At 37.4% G+C, this 20,181-nt stretch overlaps 1 protein-coding gene across 1 annotated transcript in view; it reads left to right on the top strand.

Annotated features, from left to right (window-relative positions):
• Positions 1-20,181, top strand: part of UNC79 (unc-79 homolog (C. elegans)) — a 218,862-nt gene that overhangs the window by 61,614 nt on the left and 137,067 nt on the right. The window contains exons 7-8 of the mRNA XM_015566456.1: positions 3,070-3,125; positions 3,992-4,121. Coding sequence (XP_015421942.1) covers positions 3,070-3,125; positions 3,992-4,121 — 186 coding nt within the window. The remainder of the gene's footprint in view (positions 1-3,069; positions 3,126-3,991; positions 4,122-20,181) is intronic.

Genomic DNA, 20,181 nt, shown 5'->3' on the forward strand with positions numbered 1-20,181 from the left:
TTTCAATAAAATATATTGTTGCTATTAGTAGCAATCTTGCAAGAATGTTTGAGGACACAATTTTAGAACATTGTCTAGAAATTGATTAAATATAAATATACATGAATAGTTGACTTAGAAATATAAAAATCACCTGAAATTCTAATAATTAAAGAAAATCATTTGTGAATTTGCTACTCTAATGTCACACAAGTATCCTAGAACATAAATCTTTTAGTACATTTCTGATTATTTCCTTAGAATACATTTATAAAAGAGGGATTAATTGGTTAAAGGACTTGAAAAAATTTCAGTAGTCTCACTAATTATATATGAAAGTATATGTAACGTGTCATTGAGTATTATAAAATTTGTATAGAGTTGGACAGATGGAAATAATATCTTGTTGTGATTTGTATTTATTTGATTACTAGTAATGTTGGGCAGGTCTCATATGATTTACTCTGTTTGATTTCTGTTCATCTGTATAATTGCAGATGAACTTTGGGAAACTGACCTAAAAAGGGGCTGATGTTGGAGACACATGCTAAGATATAACAATTTTTATTTTTATTTGATGTTTATTTGGAAAGTGAATCAATTTGATAGCAGTTTTCAACCTTCTACTTAATTACATAGTAAATTAACTACATCCTATATAATAAAAGCCCAGCGACCAAAATGGCAGAACAACCAGAACGACCAGGGACCAGAATGACCACGGCCCCTGATTGCCCCTAACCACTCAGCCTGCCAGCCTATTAGCCCCCTAACTGCTCCCCTGCCAGCCTGATTGACACCTAATTGCTCCCCTGCCAGCCCGATCACCCCCAACTGCCCTCCCCTGTCAGCCCGATTGCCCCCAACTGCCTTACCCTGTGGGGCTGAAAGGACTGGGGGACTAAGGCTGGATGAGGCTGCATGCTGTGGGGACTGGGTGAGGAGGGGCTGAGGGCACTGGGGGACTCCGGCTGGATGAGGCGGGGCGTAGAGGACTGGGCACCGCCATCTTGTGGATGTGGGTGCCGCCATCTTGTGAGGGCGTGGCAGTCAATTAGCATATTCCCTCTATTGGCTGGGGGCGCCACTATCTTGTGAGGGCATGATGGCTAATTAGCATATTTCCTCTTTAGTAGATAGGATTGTGTTCTGGAAAAAATCCTCCATTTGGGATCTAGTTAATTGAAGTCTTCATGAGGCTTTGGCCCTAATTTCTAAATTGGAAGGCATTAAAGCAATGTGGGTAAAATCATGTGCTTTGGAGTTAGATGTATGTGGGTTCACATCTGAGCTCACCTGCAAATTGCCAGTTAGCTTAACCTTGAACACCATTTTTAACCACCTTAAGACTAAGTTTCCTCATAAAATTCCTATAAAATGGGAGTAATTCCTCCTGCAGTGCCTTAAAATGCCACTGTGAGGATTTAATGAATTAAAGCATATGTAAAGTGCTTACTTAGCATAGTAATGGTCACATGTAAATGCTCAGTAAACAGCAATGGGATTGTTACAATCTGCCATCTTCTTGGAGTTGAATGTTTCACAGGGAAACCACCGTGAACATATAGAATTACTTCTATTATTTCTAAGTCTGTATCTTTATCATATAGAACAGTGATGGCGAACCTTTTGAGCTCGCCGCGTCAGCATTTTGAAAAACCCTAACTTAACTCTGGTGCCGTGTCACATATAGAAATTTTTTGATATTTGCAACCATAGTACAACAAAGACTTATATTTTTGATATTTATTTTATATATTTAAATGCCATTTAACAAAGAAAAATCAACCAAAAAAATGAGTTCGCATGTCACCTCTGACATGCATGTCATAGATGTGCCATCACTGATATAGAATTATTTCTGTTATTTCTAATTCTGTATCTTCATCCATTCATGGGGGAATGTTTATAGCCAAAAATTAATTCTATAGTAAGCAGTACATTTGGAACCCCAACCCAGTCTTTCAATGTGGGAAACGGTTAAGAAGTGAGGTGACATCCACCAGGAGGCACTCTGGGACCAAGTGGTAGGTCATCATCCTATTGTTTGAATTTTCCTTGGGGGAGACAGCAAGAGGCAGCTTGGTCCTTGTAGTCTTTATTCAACTAACAAGTTCTGTTGAGTAAATCCTCTGTACACAGTTTTGTGCATTTAGGCATTGGGAAAACCATCAGAAATGTAAGATGTGGTGCTGGCTTCATGGAGATTATATCTAGTTGGGAAGATTAGGCATATTCACATAAATCATTAATTTATAATATAAAGTAGTATGTGAAACATACAAAAATAAATACTGTAGATAGTATTAATTCATCAGAAATCAAGAACTTTATGGATTAAAAGGACTAGGAAAGGTTTCATGCCACTTAAAGTATGGGTCTTAAAAGATGGATACAATTTTAATTGATATAGTAAGACGGGTCTTCTAGGAGGGGAAATAATAGGGTTGGAAGATGGATTAGGGAAGGTAAAAAACAGCTATCTAACTAGGGCAACAGCCTCTTTCTTCCCTAAGTAAGCATAGGTGAATCAAAGAAGCTTGCTGCTGTGTAGCTTTTAAGCATTCCTCAGGAGATGGAATTGGAAATCAAATGATAAGATTCCTGTTCTAATCCATCATTCCGTGACTCGCTGTCCTAACTTGGGCAAGGTAGGAAACTAAGTCTCAGTTTATTAGCTGCAACATGGTGGTTATGAGAGAATACAAGTACAGCTCTTAGCACAATACCTGGCTTAATGAATTCTCAGTCAATATGGCCTTTTGTTATGATCCTATTCTGCTATTTTCCCCCTATGCAGTTCTTTATTACATTGATATGTTTGTGTTGTAAAGGTATGATAACTAGGGAATTTTCTTAATATTTCCTTTGTTGATAAGATGAATGAAATATACTTTCACGGATCTTGGAATAAAACTTGATAAAGTCAAGGGCTTATATGATTTTTTGAAAAGTATGAATATATGGAAATAAGTAGTTTCGAATTTAGTGATTAGAGTGAAAGTCTTACTAGTATAGTTTATTAAATCTCAAAGGATGTTTTATCTGGTACTTATATTTAATGTTCAAATTACATTTTCTTCCTTACAGTGTATCATTGTCAGTTATTGGAATGCCTCATGAAATATAAACATGAAGTCTGGAAAGTAAGTTTTGGGCCTCATTTAACTCATAGCCACAAACTTAATTTATATAATGTAGTAAAAATTGTTTGCATGTTAAAAGTATTTGTAGGTAAAATTTATTGATGTTTTGTTATATTGATATGTCAGACCCTATAATTCTTTCCTTATTGGTTAATTAGCATTTAGAGAAAGAATGATCTTGAACAAGTAGCTTGACAGAAAAAGTCATTGGATATCTCTTATTTTTAGAATTTAGCAATTACTATATTATATGACAATTTTATTTAATTTGAAAAGTTGCTTAAGAACCTGTTTGCTTTCAAATAGACGTGAATTGTTGCAAAATGTGTTATATTTTAGAAATGTACTGTTTAGCAAACTGGCCTTTGTTGTTCTAAAATCTATCTTTAATATCATTCTGAGTAGAGAATTTGTTAAAAGATAATGTACATATGAACTCTGCCTGGGGGGGTTATTTATAGGACCAATAAGTAAATAATAAAAATAATGTTTTAATATGATCTAAACTGATTGATGAAATTCCAGGGGAATTAACCATCTCAACCCCTCTATTAAAATGTTTACTGCGCCCTAACCACTTTGGCTCAGTGGATAGAGCATTGGCCTGCGAACTCAAGGGTCCCAGGTTCGATTCTAGTCAAGGGCATGTACCTTGGTTGTGGGCACATCCCCAGTAGGGAGCGTGCGAGAGGCAGCTGATCAATGTTTCTCTCTCATCAATGTTTCCAACTCTCTATCCCTCTCCCCTCCTCTCTGTAAAAAAATCAATAAAATATATTTAAAAAAATGTTTACTGCTTTGGTACTGAGCTACCTTTATTTTTATTTGATTTTACTAAGTCAAAATATTCTTCCTGTTTCCTTCAGGATCTTTTGTACGTAATTGCATATGGCCCTTCACAAGTGAAACCGCCAGCTGTGCAAATGCTGTTCCATTACTGGCCCAATTTAAAACCTCCTGGGGCAATAAGTGAATATAGGGGCTTGCAGTACACAGGTAAGAATAGCCCTGTGATGCCCCGTCTTTATTTCTCCTATGCCACATTTACCTCACCTACTTATATATTTTTTTTATCTTGCTGGATTATATTCATGTACCTTTAGACATTGTCATAAATCCTCTCTGAAATGAGGTGGTATAAAATAAATTAATTAAAGTTAATTTCATGACACCATAGTGCAAATCTCAGTCTCATTTGCCACATGTACTCTGTGGTCTTAACTACTACTGATGTTAATCACTGCAAAGACGTGAGCTGCACATTTGCTCACCATGTAGCAAAACTCCAGGTGGCTAATTCTGTTCTGATGAGAAGATTTGGAGCATGTTCAACATTACCAGTTCATACACTAAGTACCAATTAAATGACCTTGATAGCCTAGTTGGACAGGAAGAGTCAACAATTGCTGAATATTGGTGTCATTAATAACTGAGAAGTAAACATCAAATTTAAATATAAAGACATACCAGTATATTTATAAAAAACAAAACAAAACAAACGAACCCAGGTCCTATGTTGTGGATTATGTTTATCTATAATAATAAAAGCATAATATGCTAATTACAGCGGACAGCTGAACAACCTTCCAGACACCCTTTCGGATGTCATTCTGGACGAAGCTGCAGTGGCGGGGGCCGAGGCAGAGACGTTAGGGGTGATCAGGCAGGCAGGCAAGCAGTTAGGGGTGCTCAGGGAGGCAGGTAGAGTGGTTAGGGGCAATCAGGCAGGCAGGCGAGTAGTTAGGGGCAATCAAGCAGGCAGGCAGGCCAGTGGTTAGGAGCCAGCGGTCCCGGATTGTGAGAGGAATGTCCAACTGCCAGTTTAGGCCCGATTCCACAGGAATCAGTTCTAAATTGGCAGTTGGACATCCCCCGAGGGGTCCTGGATTGTGAGAGGGTGTGGCCTGGTCTCAGGGACAACCCCCCACCCCCCACACACACGAATTTCATGCACCGGGCCTCTAGTATAATATAAAATCAGAGAAGCAACTATGGCTAATAGAGTTTCAGATGCCCTTGACTACCTTCTCCCTCCACTTAATTGTGGACATAGCTTTCTGAAAATGGCAGAGGTGGATGTTTTTTGCAAAGTTAGCTTTTATTCAGGTTCTTGTGTACTGATGTTGTAGAACCCATTTTCTTGGCACCTCTTATCTTTCCTAAGGCCATTTGAGGTGGTTCAAAGGGGATTTAATTTAATTCTGTTCCTTATGTTCCTGATGAAAGCCAATTGTTAGTTATTAATACCTGTTTGATGGTTCTTGCTGGGCTTATTCTAAACTTAGAACAAAAAGTATTGGCTGTAGTGGTAACAATACTTTTAATTAAATCAATGAAGGTAGATAGTAATTTTTAAAAGAATGAAAATTGATATTATTGGTGTTTTATATCATCTATAGTAGAGAATATTGAAGTATTGCTAACTGGCTAATTTGAATATAAAAGAAAAAGTAGTTGGAATCATTAATAAAATAAAAGGTAAAATGACTGAAGTATTTGATACCAACTCTTCTCAGTAGATCTCTGAAATAAGCATTTACAGGATGTATGAATGGGTAACCAGTATTAAATTAAATTTATTTATTTGTTAAATATTTAAAGAGTAACTCTAATGTGCCAGGCCCTGTATTTTCTGACACAAAACCAGAATTTATGGAACTTAATACAATCTAGACATGAAAACTCATTCATTTATTCATCAAATACTTAATAGGGAATTTACTACTAGCTGGGCATTATTCTAGGCATTGATAATATGATGAAAACCATACTAAAATCACTAATATCTTGGTGTGTACATTCCATTTGTGAGGGAAAGGCCAGGAAACTACCTTATAGTGTGGTAAGTACTAAGGTAGAGCAAATACAGTTGGCCATTGAACAACACAGGAGTTAGGGGTGCCAACCTCCCCACCCCTGCACAGTTGAAAATCTATGCATAACTTTTGACTCCCCTAAAACTTAACTATTAATAGCCTACTGTTAATAGGAAACCTTACATATTACAGTCATTTAACACATATTTGTATGTTATATGTATTATATACTGTATTCTTAAACTACAGAAAAGAAAATGTTAAGAAAATCATAAGGGAGAAAAAATACATTTACAGTATTTATTAAAAAAAAATCTGTGTGTAAGTGGACCCACTATTAATTGCCTACAATTTAAAGCTGGGTTGTTCAAGGGTCAACTGTACAGAGAGCTGTGGGAACACACAGGAGGCACCTCTGACTTCCCCCTGAGAGTGGGCAAGTTTGAGGAAGGTTGGGTTGTCAAGAAAGGTTGTTTAGTGAGTGATATGTAAGCTGATACCTGAACGAGACGCACACGCTAGACATCATAATGGGAGTGAGTCATTAATAGATAAAAAGTGAGATTGAGGCAGAAGGAACCTCATGGGTTCTGACTTGGAGGCCAAAGATAGCATGATCGTATTTTAGTTACTGGAAAACTCGCTATGCAGCCAGACAGTGAAGGGACAGGAGGAAAGTAGCTGGGGGTAAGCAGAGAGCCTGGCAGGGCCTTTGAAGGGGATTGGATTTCATCCTAATGGCCAAGGGAAACTACATCAGGTTTTAAATGGAGAAACCATACGATAAGATTGGCCTGTTCGGAGCATCCCAGAACCCCTGGGGAAGCTGACAGATGCTTCTGTTTCCCCGGTGACCACACCCTCTTGGAAGAGCCAGACAAACCTGTCTCCCCAGAATAGCTCAGCCTCTGCCAACTAGGATAAGAGGGCTCTTTCTTCTTCTCTTGCCTATCTGAACAGGAGTCTCTGTGTACAGGCATTCATTCTTCAGTCCAACCTTGTCATCACACCTCCACACACTTCCACTTTTTCGACAGTATCATTACTTGCCTGCTACCTGCCAGGCACTGTCCAAGGTCCTGGGAAAGCAGCTCTCTAAACTCCCATTCTAGGGGATCATGGCATTCTATGCAGAAAACAAGAGATCATGGAAAAAATTAACCATTCTGGTCTGTATATTACTATTTATCCAGTATTGTCTGCTTGTCAGACATTGTTCTAGCTGCTTATTATCTCATTTAATATTTTATCATTCTCTTAATTGAACAAAAGTTATGGACCAAGACCAGATTAGGTTTTACAGACATTTTCTCAATTAATTTTCACAAAAATCTTGAGAGGCAGGTTCTCTTATTTCAATGTTACAGACAAGGAGTGCGGCACAGTTTAACTAACATTGCTAAATCCACACAAATAATAAGGAAACACTGCTTGAATTTGAACCTAGATTATCTTCATTGAGCACATATTTTTTCAGTCTAACAGTGTGATGTCACTTCTCTCAATTTAGTTCCTTAGTGAAACTTTAGCTGGAGCACTAGAAATTTTTTTGCAATGCCTGCTGCAGTGAAGGATGCAGTAAAGGGTATCATTAGTATTTAGTATTTAAATATTCTTAACAATAAAAATTATATAGCCACAAAATTTTATGATAAAAACTAGAGGCCATGTTTACCGCCACGATTACCTCCTTCTGCTATCCCAAAGGTAAATCACTACTAATCTGACTTCCAACTCCCAAAATGACTTGCACCTAATTTGAATTTTTAATAAATGGAACCATACATTATTTATTTGTGTGTGTGTGTGTGTGTGTGTAGATTGTCCATGGTTGAGCATAACTGTGCTTTGTTTATTTTTATTGCTATATATTCTACCAAATGAATGTACCACAGTTTTCTGATTCTGATACCTTTTATTTCTTTATTTTGCTTGATTGTTCTAGCTAAGACTTCAGTGTTATGCTGAGTACAAGTGGTGAGAAAGAGCATCTTTATCTTATTTCTGGTCTCAGAGAAAAAGCTCTCAACCTTTCACCATTATGCATGAGGTTAGCTGTGGCCTTGCCATATATAGTCTTTATTATATTGAGATATGTTTCTTCCAAGCCTAGTTTAGTAAGCATTTTAAATGGCTGTTGAATTTTGTCAAAACCTTTTCCTGTGTCTACGGAAATAATCAATGATTCCTTTCTTTTATTCTATTAATGTGATGTATCACGTTGACTGACTTAGTCCTTGCAACTTAGGAGTAAATCCCACTAATCATTGTGAATGATCCATTTAATGTGCTGCTGAGTTTAGTTTACCAGTGTTTGATTGAGTTTTTTTTGCATCTATATTCGTCCCCTGAATATATTGACCTGTAGTTTTCTTTTCTAGTAGTGTCCTATTTTGGTTTCAATATCAGGATAATGCTGGCCTTCTACCATAAATTTGGGAGTGTTCCCTCCTCCAGTGTTTTGGAAGGGTTTGAGAAGATTGGTGTTAATTCTTAAAAAATGTTTGGTAGCCGAACCGGTTTGGCTCAGTGGATAGAGCGTCGGCCTGCGGACTGAAGGGGCCCAGGTTCTATTCCGGTCAAGGGCATGTACCTTGGTTGCGGCACATCCCAAGTGGGGGGCGTGCAGGAGGCAGCTGATCGATCTCTCTCATCGATGTTTCTAACTCTCTATCCCTCTCCCTTCTTCTCTGTAGAAAATCAATAAAATATATTTTAAAAAAATGTTTGGTAAAATCCACCAGTGGAGTATTCTGCTCCTGGGCTTTTCTTCGTTGGGAGATTTTTAATTTTGGATTTAATCTCCTTACTAGTAATTAATCTATTCAGAATTTCTATTTCTTCCTGATTCAGTCTTGGTAAGTTGTATGTTTCTAAGAATTTTTCCACTTTTTCTAGGATGTCTAGTTTGTTGGCATATGGTTGTTCATAGTAGTCTCTTACAAGCCTTTGTATTTCTGTGGTATCAGTTGTAATGTCCCTATTTTTATTTGTAAATTTGTTGATTTGGGTCTTTTCTATTTTTTGCCTTGGTTAGTCTAGCTAATGGTTTGCCAATTTTGTTTATCTTTTCAATGAACCATTAGTTTGGTTATATTTTCTATTATTTTCTGTTCTTGATTTTATTTATTTCTGCTCTAATCTTTGTTATTCCTTTCTTCTGCCAACTTTGAGCTCAGTTTATTCTTCTAGTTTCTTAAGGCGTAGAGATAAGTTGTTTATTTGGGATTTTTCTTGCTTCTTAATATAACCATTTATTGCCATGAACATCCCTCTAAGGACTGCTTTTGCTGAACCTTATAATTTCTGGTATGTTTCCATATTTGTTTGTTTCAAGAAACTTTTATTTCCTTTTTTTTCTTCTTTGATCCATTGGTTGTTTATGAGAATGTTTAACATAATTTCTACATGTTCGTGAATTTTTCAGCTTTTCTCTTATTACTGATTTTTAGTTTCATGCTGTTGTGGTCAGAGAAGATACTTGGTATGATTTCAGTCTTCTTGAATTTGCTAAGACTTGTTTTGTGGCTTAATGTTATGATGTATCTTAGAAAATGTTCCATGTGTACATGAGAAGAATATGTACTCTACTGTCGTTAGTTAGAATGTTTTATACATGTCTGTTAGGCCCATTTGATCTATAGCAGCAGTTTTCAACCTTTTTCATCTCATGGCACACAGAAACTAATTACTAAAATTCTGCAGCCATAAAACATATTATATTTTTTGCTAGTGTGACCAAAAATAGGTGTAATTTTGATTCATTAACACTAGATGTCTATTCTTGTATTGGCTGTGTCACTTTTTTATTTAACAATCTAAGGAAAAAGAGGTCAGTGCCCCTGAGTAAATGATCAGATGTTGCATGTTTTAAATATTTTTGCAGCACACCGGTTGAAAATCACTAATCTATAGTGTTCAAATTCTGTTTCCTTATTTATTTATTTATTTTTAATCTTTTATTTATGTTTAGTGAGAGAGGAAGGGAGAGGTAGAGAGAAAGGGAAACATCGATGTGAGAGCAGAGCATCTGTCAGCTGCCTCCTGCATGCTCCCTACCGGAATTGAACCAGCAACCTTTTGGTGCACAGGAGAATGCCCAACTAACTGAGCCACACTAGCCAGGGCTTTCTGTTTTCTTATTGATTTTCTGTCTGGGTGATTTATCCATTGTTTTTATTTTTCAGCTGCTTTACTAATATATATTTAGTTATGATATTTTTTATTTGTCTTCTTGGGGTTTCATAGGACTTCTTGATTTAATGTCTCATCAGTTTTAGAAAATTGTCAAGGATAATCTCTCTTTTGTTAGTGATAACAGTACTTTGTTAAGGCATATTTTATATATAGTAAGACACACAAGTATCAAATACATGGCCAAATCCATTTTGACAAGTGTATAATGCTCATTTAATTATTACCCAGATAAAGACAATAGAATGTTTCCATCACCCTGGAAATTAATAGCATACCCATTTCCAATTAATGCCCTCCCTTCCAACCTGAAGCAGTCACTACTGTTTCTATATAATTCATATACAGTAATTCCCCCTTTATGCCATTTCACCTTCCAGGGTTTTAAATACCTTTAGGCAACCATAGTCTGAAAATATTAAATGGGAAAATTTCAGAAATAAACAATTTGTAGGTTTTAAATTGTGTGCCATTCTGAGTAGTGTGATGAAATCTTGTGCTTCCTGCTCCATCCCACCCAGGATGTGAATCATTCCTTTGTTTAGCATATCCACACTGTATACACTACATGCACATGTCACTTAGTAGCCACCTGCATTATCACATCAACTGTAGTGCTATCACAACGCTTGTGTTCAAGTAACCCTTACTTTACTTCATAATGCCACATTTACATAACTTTTATTAGAGTACACTAGAGCAGGGGTGGGCAAACTTTTTGACTCGAGGGCCCCAATGGGTTCTTAAACTGGACCGGAGGGCTGGAACAAAAGCATGGATGGAGTGTTTGTGTGAACTAATATAAATTCAAAGTAAACATCATTACATAAAAGGGTACGGTCTTTTTTTTCAATAGTTTTATTCATTTCAAATGGGCCGGATCCGGCTCGCGGGCTGTAGTTTGCCCACGACTGCACTAGAGGCTCGGTGCACAACATTTGTGCACTTGGGGTGGAGGGGTGAGGAGAGGGTCCCTCAGCCTGGCCTGTGCCCTTTAGCAGTCTGGGAGCCCTCAGGGGATGTCTGACTGATGGCTTAGGCCCACTCCCTGAGGCCCGCTCCCTAAACTGTCAGTCAGACATCTTTAGCACTGAGGGGGAGGCAGGAGAGGCTCCTGCCACTGCTGCTGCGCTCATCAGCCATCAGCCTGGCTGTGGTGGAGTGGCACTCCCCCTGTGGGAGCGCACTGACCCCCGGGGGAAGCTCCTGTGTTGAGCGTCTGCCTCCTGGTGGTCAGTATGAGTCATAGTGACTGGTCGTTCATTCGGTTGATTTGCATATTACCCTTTTATTATATAGGATTGTTATAATTGTCTTATTGTATTATTAGTTACTAGAGGCCCAGTGCACAAAATTTGTGCACTCATGTTAGGGGAGGGGGGGGGCGTCAGTCGCTCAGCCTGGTCTCTGTCCTCTCACAGTCCGGGAGCCCTTGGGGGATATCTGACTGATGGTTTAGGCCATCCGTGGGCAAACTACGGCCTGTGGGCCGGATCCGGTCCGTTTGAAATGAGTAAAACTATTAAAAAAAAAAGACCGTACCCTTTTATGTAATGATGTTTACTTTGAATTTATATTAGTTCACACAAACACTCCATCCATGCTTTTGTTCCGGCCCTCCGGTCCAGTTTAAGAACCCATGTGGCCCTCAAGTCAAAAAGTTTGCCCACCCCTGGTTTAGGCCCACTGGGAGCGGGTCTAAGCTGACAATTGGACATCCTTAGCGCTTCCGTGGAGGCAGGAGAGATTCCCGCCACCGCTGCTGCTCTCGCCAGCTGTGAGCCCAGCTTCTGGCTGAGTGGCACGCCCCCATGTGAAAGTGCACTGACCACCAGGGGGCAGCTCCTATGTTGACCGTCTGGCCCCTGGTGGTTAGTGCACATCATAGCGACCAATCATTCTGCTGTTCAGTTGATTTGTATATTAGCCTTTTATTATATAGGTTTGTTAATTTTTTGCTTTACCTAATTCATAAATTAACCTTTATCATAAGTTTGTATGTATAGAAAAAAAATAGTATATGTAGGGTTTGGTACTCTTTGAGGTTTCAGGCATCTACTGGGGGTCTTGGAATATATCCCCTGCAGATAAGGGGGCTTTATATTCATATGATTCAGGGATTTATTGTTTTGTGTCTTACTTCATTCATTTAGCATAATGTTACTGAGATTAATCTATATTGTTGATGATATTAGTAGGGTTTTTTTTATTGCTAAGTAAGTATTCTATGGTATGTATATACCACAGTTTGTTTTTCAACCTTGCTGTTTTTTTTTAAAATATATTTTATTGATTTTTTACAGAGAGGAAGGGAGAGGAATAGAGAGTTAGAAACACAGATGAGAGAGAAACATCGATCAGCTGCCTCCTGCACACCCCCTGCTAGGGATGTGCCTGCAACCAAGGTACATGCCCTTGACCGGATTCGAACCCGGGACCTTTCAGTCCACAGGCCGACGCTCCATCCACCGAGCCACAGCGGCTAGGGCTCAACCTTGCTGTTGATGTACATTTAGCTGTTTCAAGTTTTTGGCCAATTTACATGAAACTACTGTGAACATCTTACATAAGTCTTGTAGGCATATACATTTATTTCTCTTGGATATGTACCTAGGAGAGGAATTGCTGGGTCATATAATTTATAAAAGAATTTTAAACAGCTTTGTAAAGTGTATATGCCGTTTTACATTTCATTCAACAGTATATGAGAGTTTCAGTTGCTATACATCCTTGCTAATACTCAACAGCTGTCAGTGTTTTGATTTTTAACCATTCTCATGGGTGTGTATCTCATTGTGGTTTTAATTTGTATTTCTTTGATGACTGATGTTGAATACCTTTTTATATGCTTACTAGAGGCCCGGTGCATGAAATTCATGCAGGGTGGTGGTGGTGGTGTCCCTCAGCCCAGCCTGCACCTTCTCCAATCTGGGCATCCTCTCTCACATTCTGGGACTGCTGGTTCCCAACCACTCGCTTGCCTGCCAGCCTGATTGCCCCTAACCGCTTCTACCTGCCAGCCTGATCATCCCCCAACCACTCCCCTGCCAGCCTGATCGACGCCTAACTGGTCCCCTGCCGGCCTGATTACGCCCAACTGCCCTCCCTTTGAGGCCTGGTCCCTCACAACTGCCCTCCCCTGCAGGCCTGATTGCCCACAACTGCCCTCCCCTGCTGGCCATCTTGTGGCAGCCATCTTTGAGCACATGGGGGCGGCCATCTTGTGTGTTGGAGTTATGGTCAATTTGCATATTACTCTTTTATTAGCTAGGATTGGTCATTCAGATATTTTATGAAGTTTTTGATGAATACTTTTGCATAGTCATTAATTGGGTTGTTTGTCTTTTTTATTATTGTTATACATTTTTTAATGTACTGTGGTCTGAGTCATTTGTCAGATATATATATATATCTCAAATATTTTCTTCCAGTCTGGGATTGCTTTTTTACTTTTACTAACACTGCCTTTTGAGGAGCATGAGTTGTTTGTAAAACTAAAATGTAATTTTTTTATTGTTAGTGCCTTTCATGCCTAAGAAATCTTTGTCTTATCCAAGGTTGTGAAGATAGTTTCCAATGTCTTCTTCCAGAAGCTTTCTAGTTTAGCTTATACATGTAGGTCTATGATCTGTTTAAATTTAATTCTTGTGCATGGTGAGTATGGTTTATTTGTTTCCTTATAGATTGTTGTAACATCCTTTGTTGAAAAGATTAGACTTTCTCCTTTGAATTGTATTGTACTTTTGATCATATATGTGTGGGTATATTTCTGGACTCTATTCTGTTTTATTGATCTGTATCCCAATGCAAACTGTCTTAAATACTTTGGCCTTTTAGTCTTAAAATCAGATAGTGCAAGTCTCTGATTTTGTTCTTCTTAGATCATCTTGGCTATTTTAGGTCTTTTGCATTTCCATATATATTTTAGTATCAGCTTTAATTTCTGCAAAAAATAATCCTTCTGGGATTTTGATCTGGGTTATATTAAATCTATAATTCCATTTGGAAAGAATTGACATTGCAAAATATTAGTTCTCTAATCCATGAACATGATGCATTATTTAGGTCTTTAAAAATTTCCTTCTGTAGTTTTCAGTATAGCATTCTTTCATTTATTTTTTAAAATTAATTCCTAGATATTTGATATTTTTTGATGTGTCATTATTTTAAAATTTATTTTCCAATTGTTCATTGACAATATAAAGAAATTTAATTGATTTTTGTATATTGATTTTTTTACCCTGAAACCTTGCTAAACTTACTTGTTAGTTTTGTAGCTTATTTGTAAGTTTCTTGAAGTTTCCTGTATATAAGATTTTGCTCTCTTGAAAATAAAAATAATAAAAACATTTCTTCTTTCTTTCTAATTTATATGCCTATCTGCTACTTTCCCTTTCTCCCTCCCTCCCTTCCCTCCTTTTCCCTTTCCTTCCTCTCTTTCTTTTTCTCATTACACTGGCTCATGTCTCCAGTTCAGTGTTGAATAGAAGTGCTGAGAGTGAATATCTTCCCCCAAACCCCCTAGTCTGTGGGGAGGAAGCATTAAGGCTTTCACCATTAAATATAATGGTAGTCGTAGGTTTTCACAGATGCTTTTATCTAAAACCAGATTGAGGAAGTCCCTGTCTAATCTTAGTTTGCTGAGAGTTTTTGTCATGAATGAATATAAGTTTTGGTCAAATGCATTTTCTCCTACTTTGTTCAAATATATTTTGAAATGATCATATGATTTCCATTCTGTTAATATGGTAAATTACATTGATTTGATTTGCATTGTTAAACCAACTTTACATTCCTGAGATAAATTCTACATTTTCAGCTGTATTATATTGCCAGACTTAATTTGCCAATTTTTTGTTGTGTTCTTGATTCTATATTTATGAGGGATATTGATCTAGTTTTCTTTTACTGTGATGGTTTCGTCTGGTTTTGTTTACAGAGTAATCCTGATCTCATAAAATGAGTTTGGAAGTATTTCCTCCTCTTCTATTTTTGGAAAGAGTTTATGTATGATTTGTATTTATTCTCTTAAATAGTTAATAGAATTTATGGGTAAATCCATCTGGATCTGAGGTTTTCTTTGTGGGAAGATTTTACATTGTTGAATTCAATTTAATAGTTATGGGGCATTTAAATTTTCTTTCTTATTGAGCCAGAGTTTATAATTTTGTAATCTGTGATTTTTGAGGAATGTGATCATTTTCATCTAACTTATCAAATTTATTAGCATAGCTGTAGGCTCTGCAGTGATGTCCTAATTTTCATTTCTGATATTGGTAATTTGTTTCTTCTCTATATTTTCATTTATTAGGCTTGATAGAGGAATTATCAATTTTATTGAACTTGCCAAAGAACCAATGTTTGGTTTTATGATTTTCTCTATTGGTTTTTCCATTTTCAATTTCATTGATTTATGCCTTTATCTTTTTTTTTTTAATATTTTATTAATTTTTTACAGAGAGGAAGGGAGAGAGATAGAGAGTTAGAAACATCGATGAAAGAGAAACATCGATCAGCTGCCTCCTGCACATCTCCTACTGGGGATATGCCCGCAACCCAGGTACATGCCCTTGACCGGAATCAAACCTGGGACCTTTCAGTCCGCAAGCCGACGCTCTATCCACTGAGCCAAACCGGTTTCGGCGCCTTTATCTTTATTTTCTTTTTTTCTGATAACACTGAGTTTATTTTTTTCTATTTTGTTATGGTAGAAACATAAATAATTTATTTGGAATCTTTTGTATTTTCTAATGAAATAATTTAAAGCTATAATTTCCCCTTAAACATTGCTTTACTTGCGTCCCACAGATTTGATATGCTGTGATTTTATTGTATTTTAGTACAGAATATTTTCTAATATTCCTTGTGGTTTCTTCTTTGATTTATGGATTATTGAGATGTGTGTTTTTTCAAAAATATAAACGTTCAGTGATTTTCCAGATATGTTTTTGTTATTTCCAGTTTAATTTCATTGTGGTCAGGAATGATACTCTATGTATTGCTACATATACATTTTTAAGGCCTATTTTATGGGCCAGTAAACTTTGCATGTGCCCCTGAAAATAATGTATATTCTGCGGTGGTTGAGTGGAGAATTCTATCATTATTAATTAGGTTAACTTGTTGAGAATGTTGTTTAAGCTTTCTGTTTTTACTGATTTTCAGTCTGCTTATTTTATGAATTACTAAGAGGAGATTGGTGAAATTTATAACATGAATTACGGACTTATTTGTGTCAGTTTTGCTTCATATAATTTAAAACTCTATCATTAGATGTACAGATATTTATGATTATTATGTCATCTTGATGAATTGACCCTATCATCATTGTATATTCCTCTTTATTACTGGTAATATTCTTTGTCCTGGAGTCTACTTGTCTGATATTTATATAGACACTCCAGTTTTCTTATGATGAGCATTTGCTAATGCTATGCTAATGGTACAGATTTTTCTATCTCTTTACTCTTAATATATCTATCTTTATATTTCAAATGTTTCTCATAGGCAGCAAATATTTGAGTCATGCTTTTTGAAAAAGTTAAAATCTATTTGACAATCTCTGCTTTTTAGACCACTAACATGTAATATAATTATTGTTTAGGACATTTACATTTAATGTAACTACAGATATAGTTGGGCTTAAGCCTGGCATCTTGTACTTGTTTTCTACTTGTCCCATCTATTCTATGTTTCTTTTCTTTTTAATATCTTGCCTTCTTTTGGGTTATTTTTAGTATTTCATTTTATCTCTGTATTGAATTACTAGGTATACATCCTTTTAAAAATTGCTTTAATGTTTATAATATATACCTTTAATTTCACAGTCTCCCTTAAAAGAATATTATACTAGCTAACATATAATGTTAGAACCCTGTACATTTTCATTTTCCCCCCTCATCGTTTCTGTTCTTGTTATTAAATATTTTACTTCTTTCTCTATATATTATTGGTCTTATAATACATGGCTATTATTTTTGTTTTAAACAATAAATCATCTTTTAAAAATATGTTAATATGATTAGAAAGTCTTTTACTCATTATATTTACAAAGTTTTAGAACTCTTTTTGCCTTTGTGTAAGTCCTAGGTTTCCTTCAGCCTCAAGACCTTTCTTTAACATTTCTTGTAGTGGAGTTCAGCTGGCAATAAATTCTCTAGTATTTGTCTTCAAATATTCTTTATTTCATACTCAATTTTGAAGGATATTTTCACTGGGTATAAAATTCTAGGTTGACAGTTTTTTTCTTTCAGCCTATTAAAGATGTCGTTCCATTGTCTTCTGGCTTGCATTGTTTCTGACGAGAAATCAGCGATCATTCTTATCTTTGTTCCCCTGTAAGTAATGTGTCTTTTTTTCCTGGCTGCTTTTAAGATTTTCTCTTTATCATTGGTTTTTATCAGTTCAATTTTAATGAGTTTTGGTGTGATTTTCTTTGCTTTTATTTTACCTAAGATTCATTGAGCTTCTTGGATCTGTGGGTTTATAGTTTTCATCAAACTTGCAAAATTTTGGCCATTTTTTCTTCAAATAATTGCCACTCCCTCCCCCCAATTGCACTGTTTTGGCTTTTAAACACACTTGGTTACTCTGCCTGATATTTTCCCACAGCTCACTGAAGCTCTCTTTATTTTTCTTCTAGTATTTCAGTTTGGGTTGTTTTTGTTGTTATGTCTCCTAATTCACAGATCTTTTCTTCTACATTGTCTAAGCTGCCATTACTCCCATTCAATGAATTTTTCATTTTTGGCATTATATTTTTTAATTTTTAGAAATTTCATTTGGTTCTTTTTTTATATCTTTAATATCTAGCCTCATTGTTTTTATATTTTTCTTTAAATATGTTTACAATAGCTGTCTTAGAGTCCTTGTTTGCTAAAACTACCACATTTCTGTGATTTCTGGGTTTGTTTCTAATGCCCAGTTTTTCTCCCAATTATGGGTTACATTTTCTGCCCTTTTCAAATAGTAAGTAATTTTTGGCTGGATGCTGGACTTCAAGAATACTACATTATGAAGTGTCTGGATTTTGTTGTCTCCATTATAGTGTGTTAAAGTTTCTTTTGACAGTCAAGTTACTGGTGGATTAGCTTAACCCTTCCAAGGCTTGTTCTTATGCTTTGTTACGGGGATCCTGGGGAGGCTTTTTCACTAATGTTAGTTCACCTCTCCTACTATGACATGACTTTTTAGAGTCTCCATTGAATAATCCAGGTTTTTACTGAGTTCCCTCCGCTCTGGCTGGTTGGAACCTGAATATCTCCCAACCCTGAATGTGATGTAGGAATTATCCTATATAGTTAAGAGGTAATATGCAAATTGACCATAACTCCAACACACAAGATGGCTGCCCTCATGTGGTCAAAGATGGCCGCCCCCATGTGGACACAAGATGGCCGCTACAAGATGGCCAGCAGGGGAGGCCAGTTGTGGGCTATCAGGCCAGCAGGGGAGGGCAGTTGGGAGGGACCAGGCCTGCAAGGGAGGGCAGTGGGGGCAATCAGGCCTGCAGGAGAGGGTAGTTAGGGGCGACCAAGTTGGCAAGGGAACGAAGTTAGGAGTGATCGGGTCAGCAGGGTAGGGCAGTTAGGGGCTACCAGGCCAGCAGGGAAGGGCAGTTGGGGGTGACCAGGTCAGCAGGGGATGGCAGTTAGGGGTGACTGGGCCAGCAGGAAGGAAGTTAGGGGTGACCGGGCCTGCAGGGGAGGGCAGTTGGAGGTGACCGGGCCTGCAGGGGAGGGCAGTGGGGGGCAATCAGGCTGGCAGGGGAGGGCAGTTGGGGGCAATCAGGCTGGCAGGGGAGCAGTTAGGCATTGATCAGGCTGGCAGGGGAGTGGTTGGGGGTGATCAGGCTGGCAGGCAGAAGCGGTTAGGGGCAATCAGGCAGGCAGGCAGGCCAGTGGTTGGGAGCCAGCAGTCCTGGATTATGAGAGGGATGTCCGACTGCCTGGTGGGATCGGGCATAAACAGGCAGTCGGACATACCTCGAGGGGTCCCAGATTGGAGAAGGTACAGTCTGGGCTGAGGGACAACCCCCCTCCGTGTATACAAATTTTGTGTACTGGACCTCTAATTAAGTTATCAATCCCTCATAATTGTTCTCTATGAAGCCAAATTAAGTTTTGTCTTACACCTGTTTAGTATAAAGCCAAACCCCCCAAAGGACTCCTACTCAGATTTCTGGAGCTTTTACTTTGCTCAGCCCCTTCTTCTTTGGTACTCTACCCAGTAAATTTAAGTCACCTTGCCCCTCTAAATGCGTTTTTGTTCACAACAACTCAATAAAACCAACCTATTGTGCTGTATTTCCTCTTCCAGGGCAAGTTCTGGAAATTGCTTCCAGGAAGAAAGCCATGGTGGTTTTAGGACTCATTTCATTGTTTCTCTTCTCTCAAGGATCATTGTCCTGTACTACATGTAGTCCGATTTCTGAATATAGTTGTTTCATATATATTTTCCATTTTTTTATTTGTGTATGGTAGGAGGGCACGTCCAATACCAGTTACTCTGTCATAGTAGGAAACAGAAGTCTTGTCTGCCATGTCTTTATGCTATATTTTTGTTTTTATTTTCAAATGAAAGGAGATCTATCTTTATTACATTTGCCTTATGATAAAGTATATATTACAATCAGTTGTAATATTTTTCCCAATCACAACTACCTGTGCTCTATCTAAAGAGATTTTGATTCAGTAGATCTAATATGGGGTCTAGGCATCATATTTTTTAAACCTTGACAGGTGATTTTTGAAACACAACCAAAGCTAAGAATCACTATTCTACTAAGCTTAAATATAGTGTAAATTTGGTGAACTACTACCTGCTCTTAATTCAGTTTTATTCTGTAAATATGGAATAAAAAATTATAGGAATAGGATCTCCTGCATATCCCCACCATCCACATGTTAATCTCTGGCAGAATAGGAGTCTTTACCTTAATCAAGCTCTATGGCTGTTGCATAGTCTGATTTCTTTGTGCCTATGCCATAGCAGTTGTTACATATTTTGAATATTGTTTCTATTTTAAAAATGTCAAGAATAGGAGC

This window comes from Myotis davidii, unplaced genomic scaffold (assembly GCF_000327345.1).
Source record: "Myotis davidii unplaced genomic scaffold, ASM32734v1 scaffold1703, whole genome shotgun sequence".
Lineage (NCBI taxonomy): Eukaryota > Metazoa > Chordata > Mammalia > Chiroptera > Vespertilionidae > Myotis > Myotis davidii.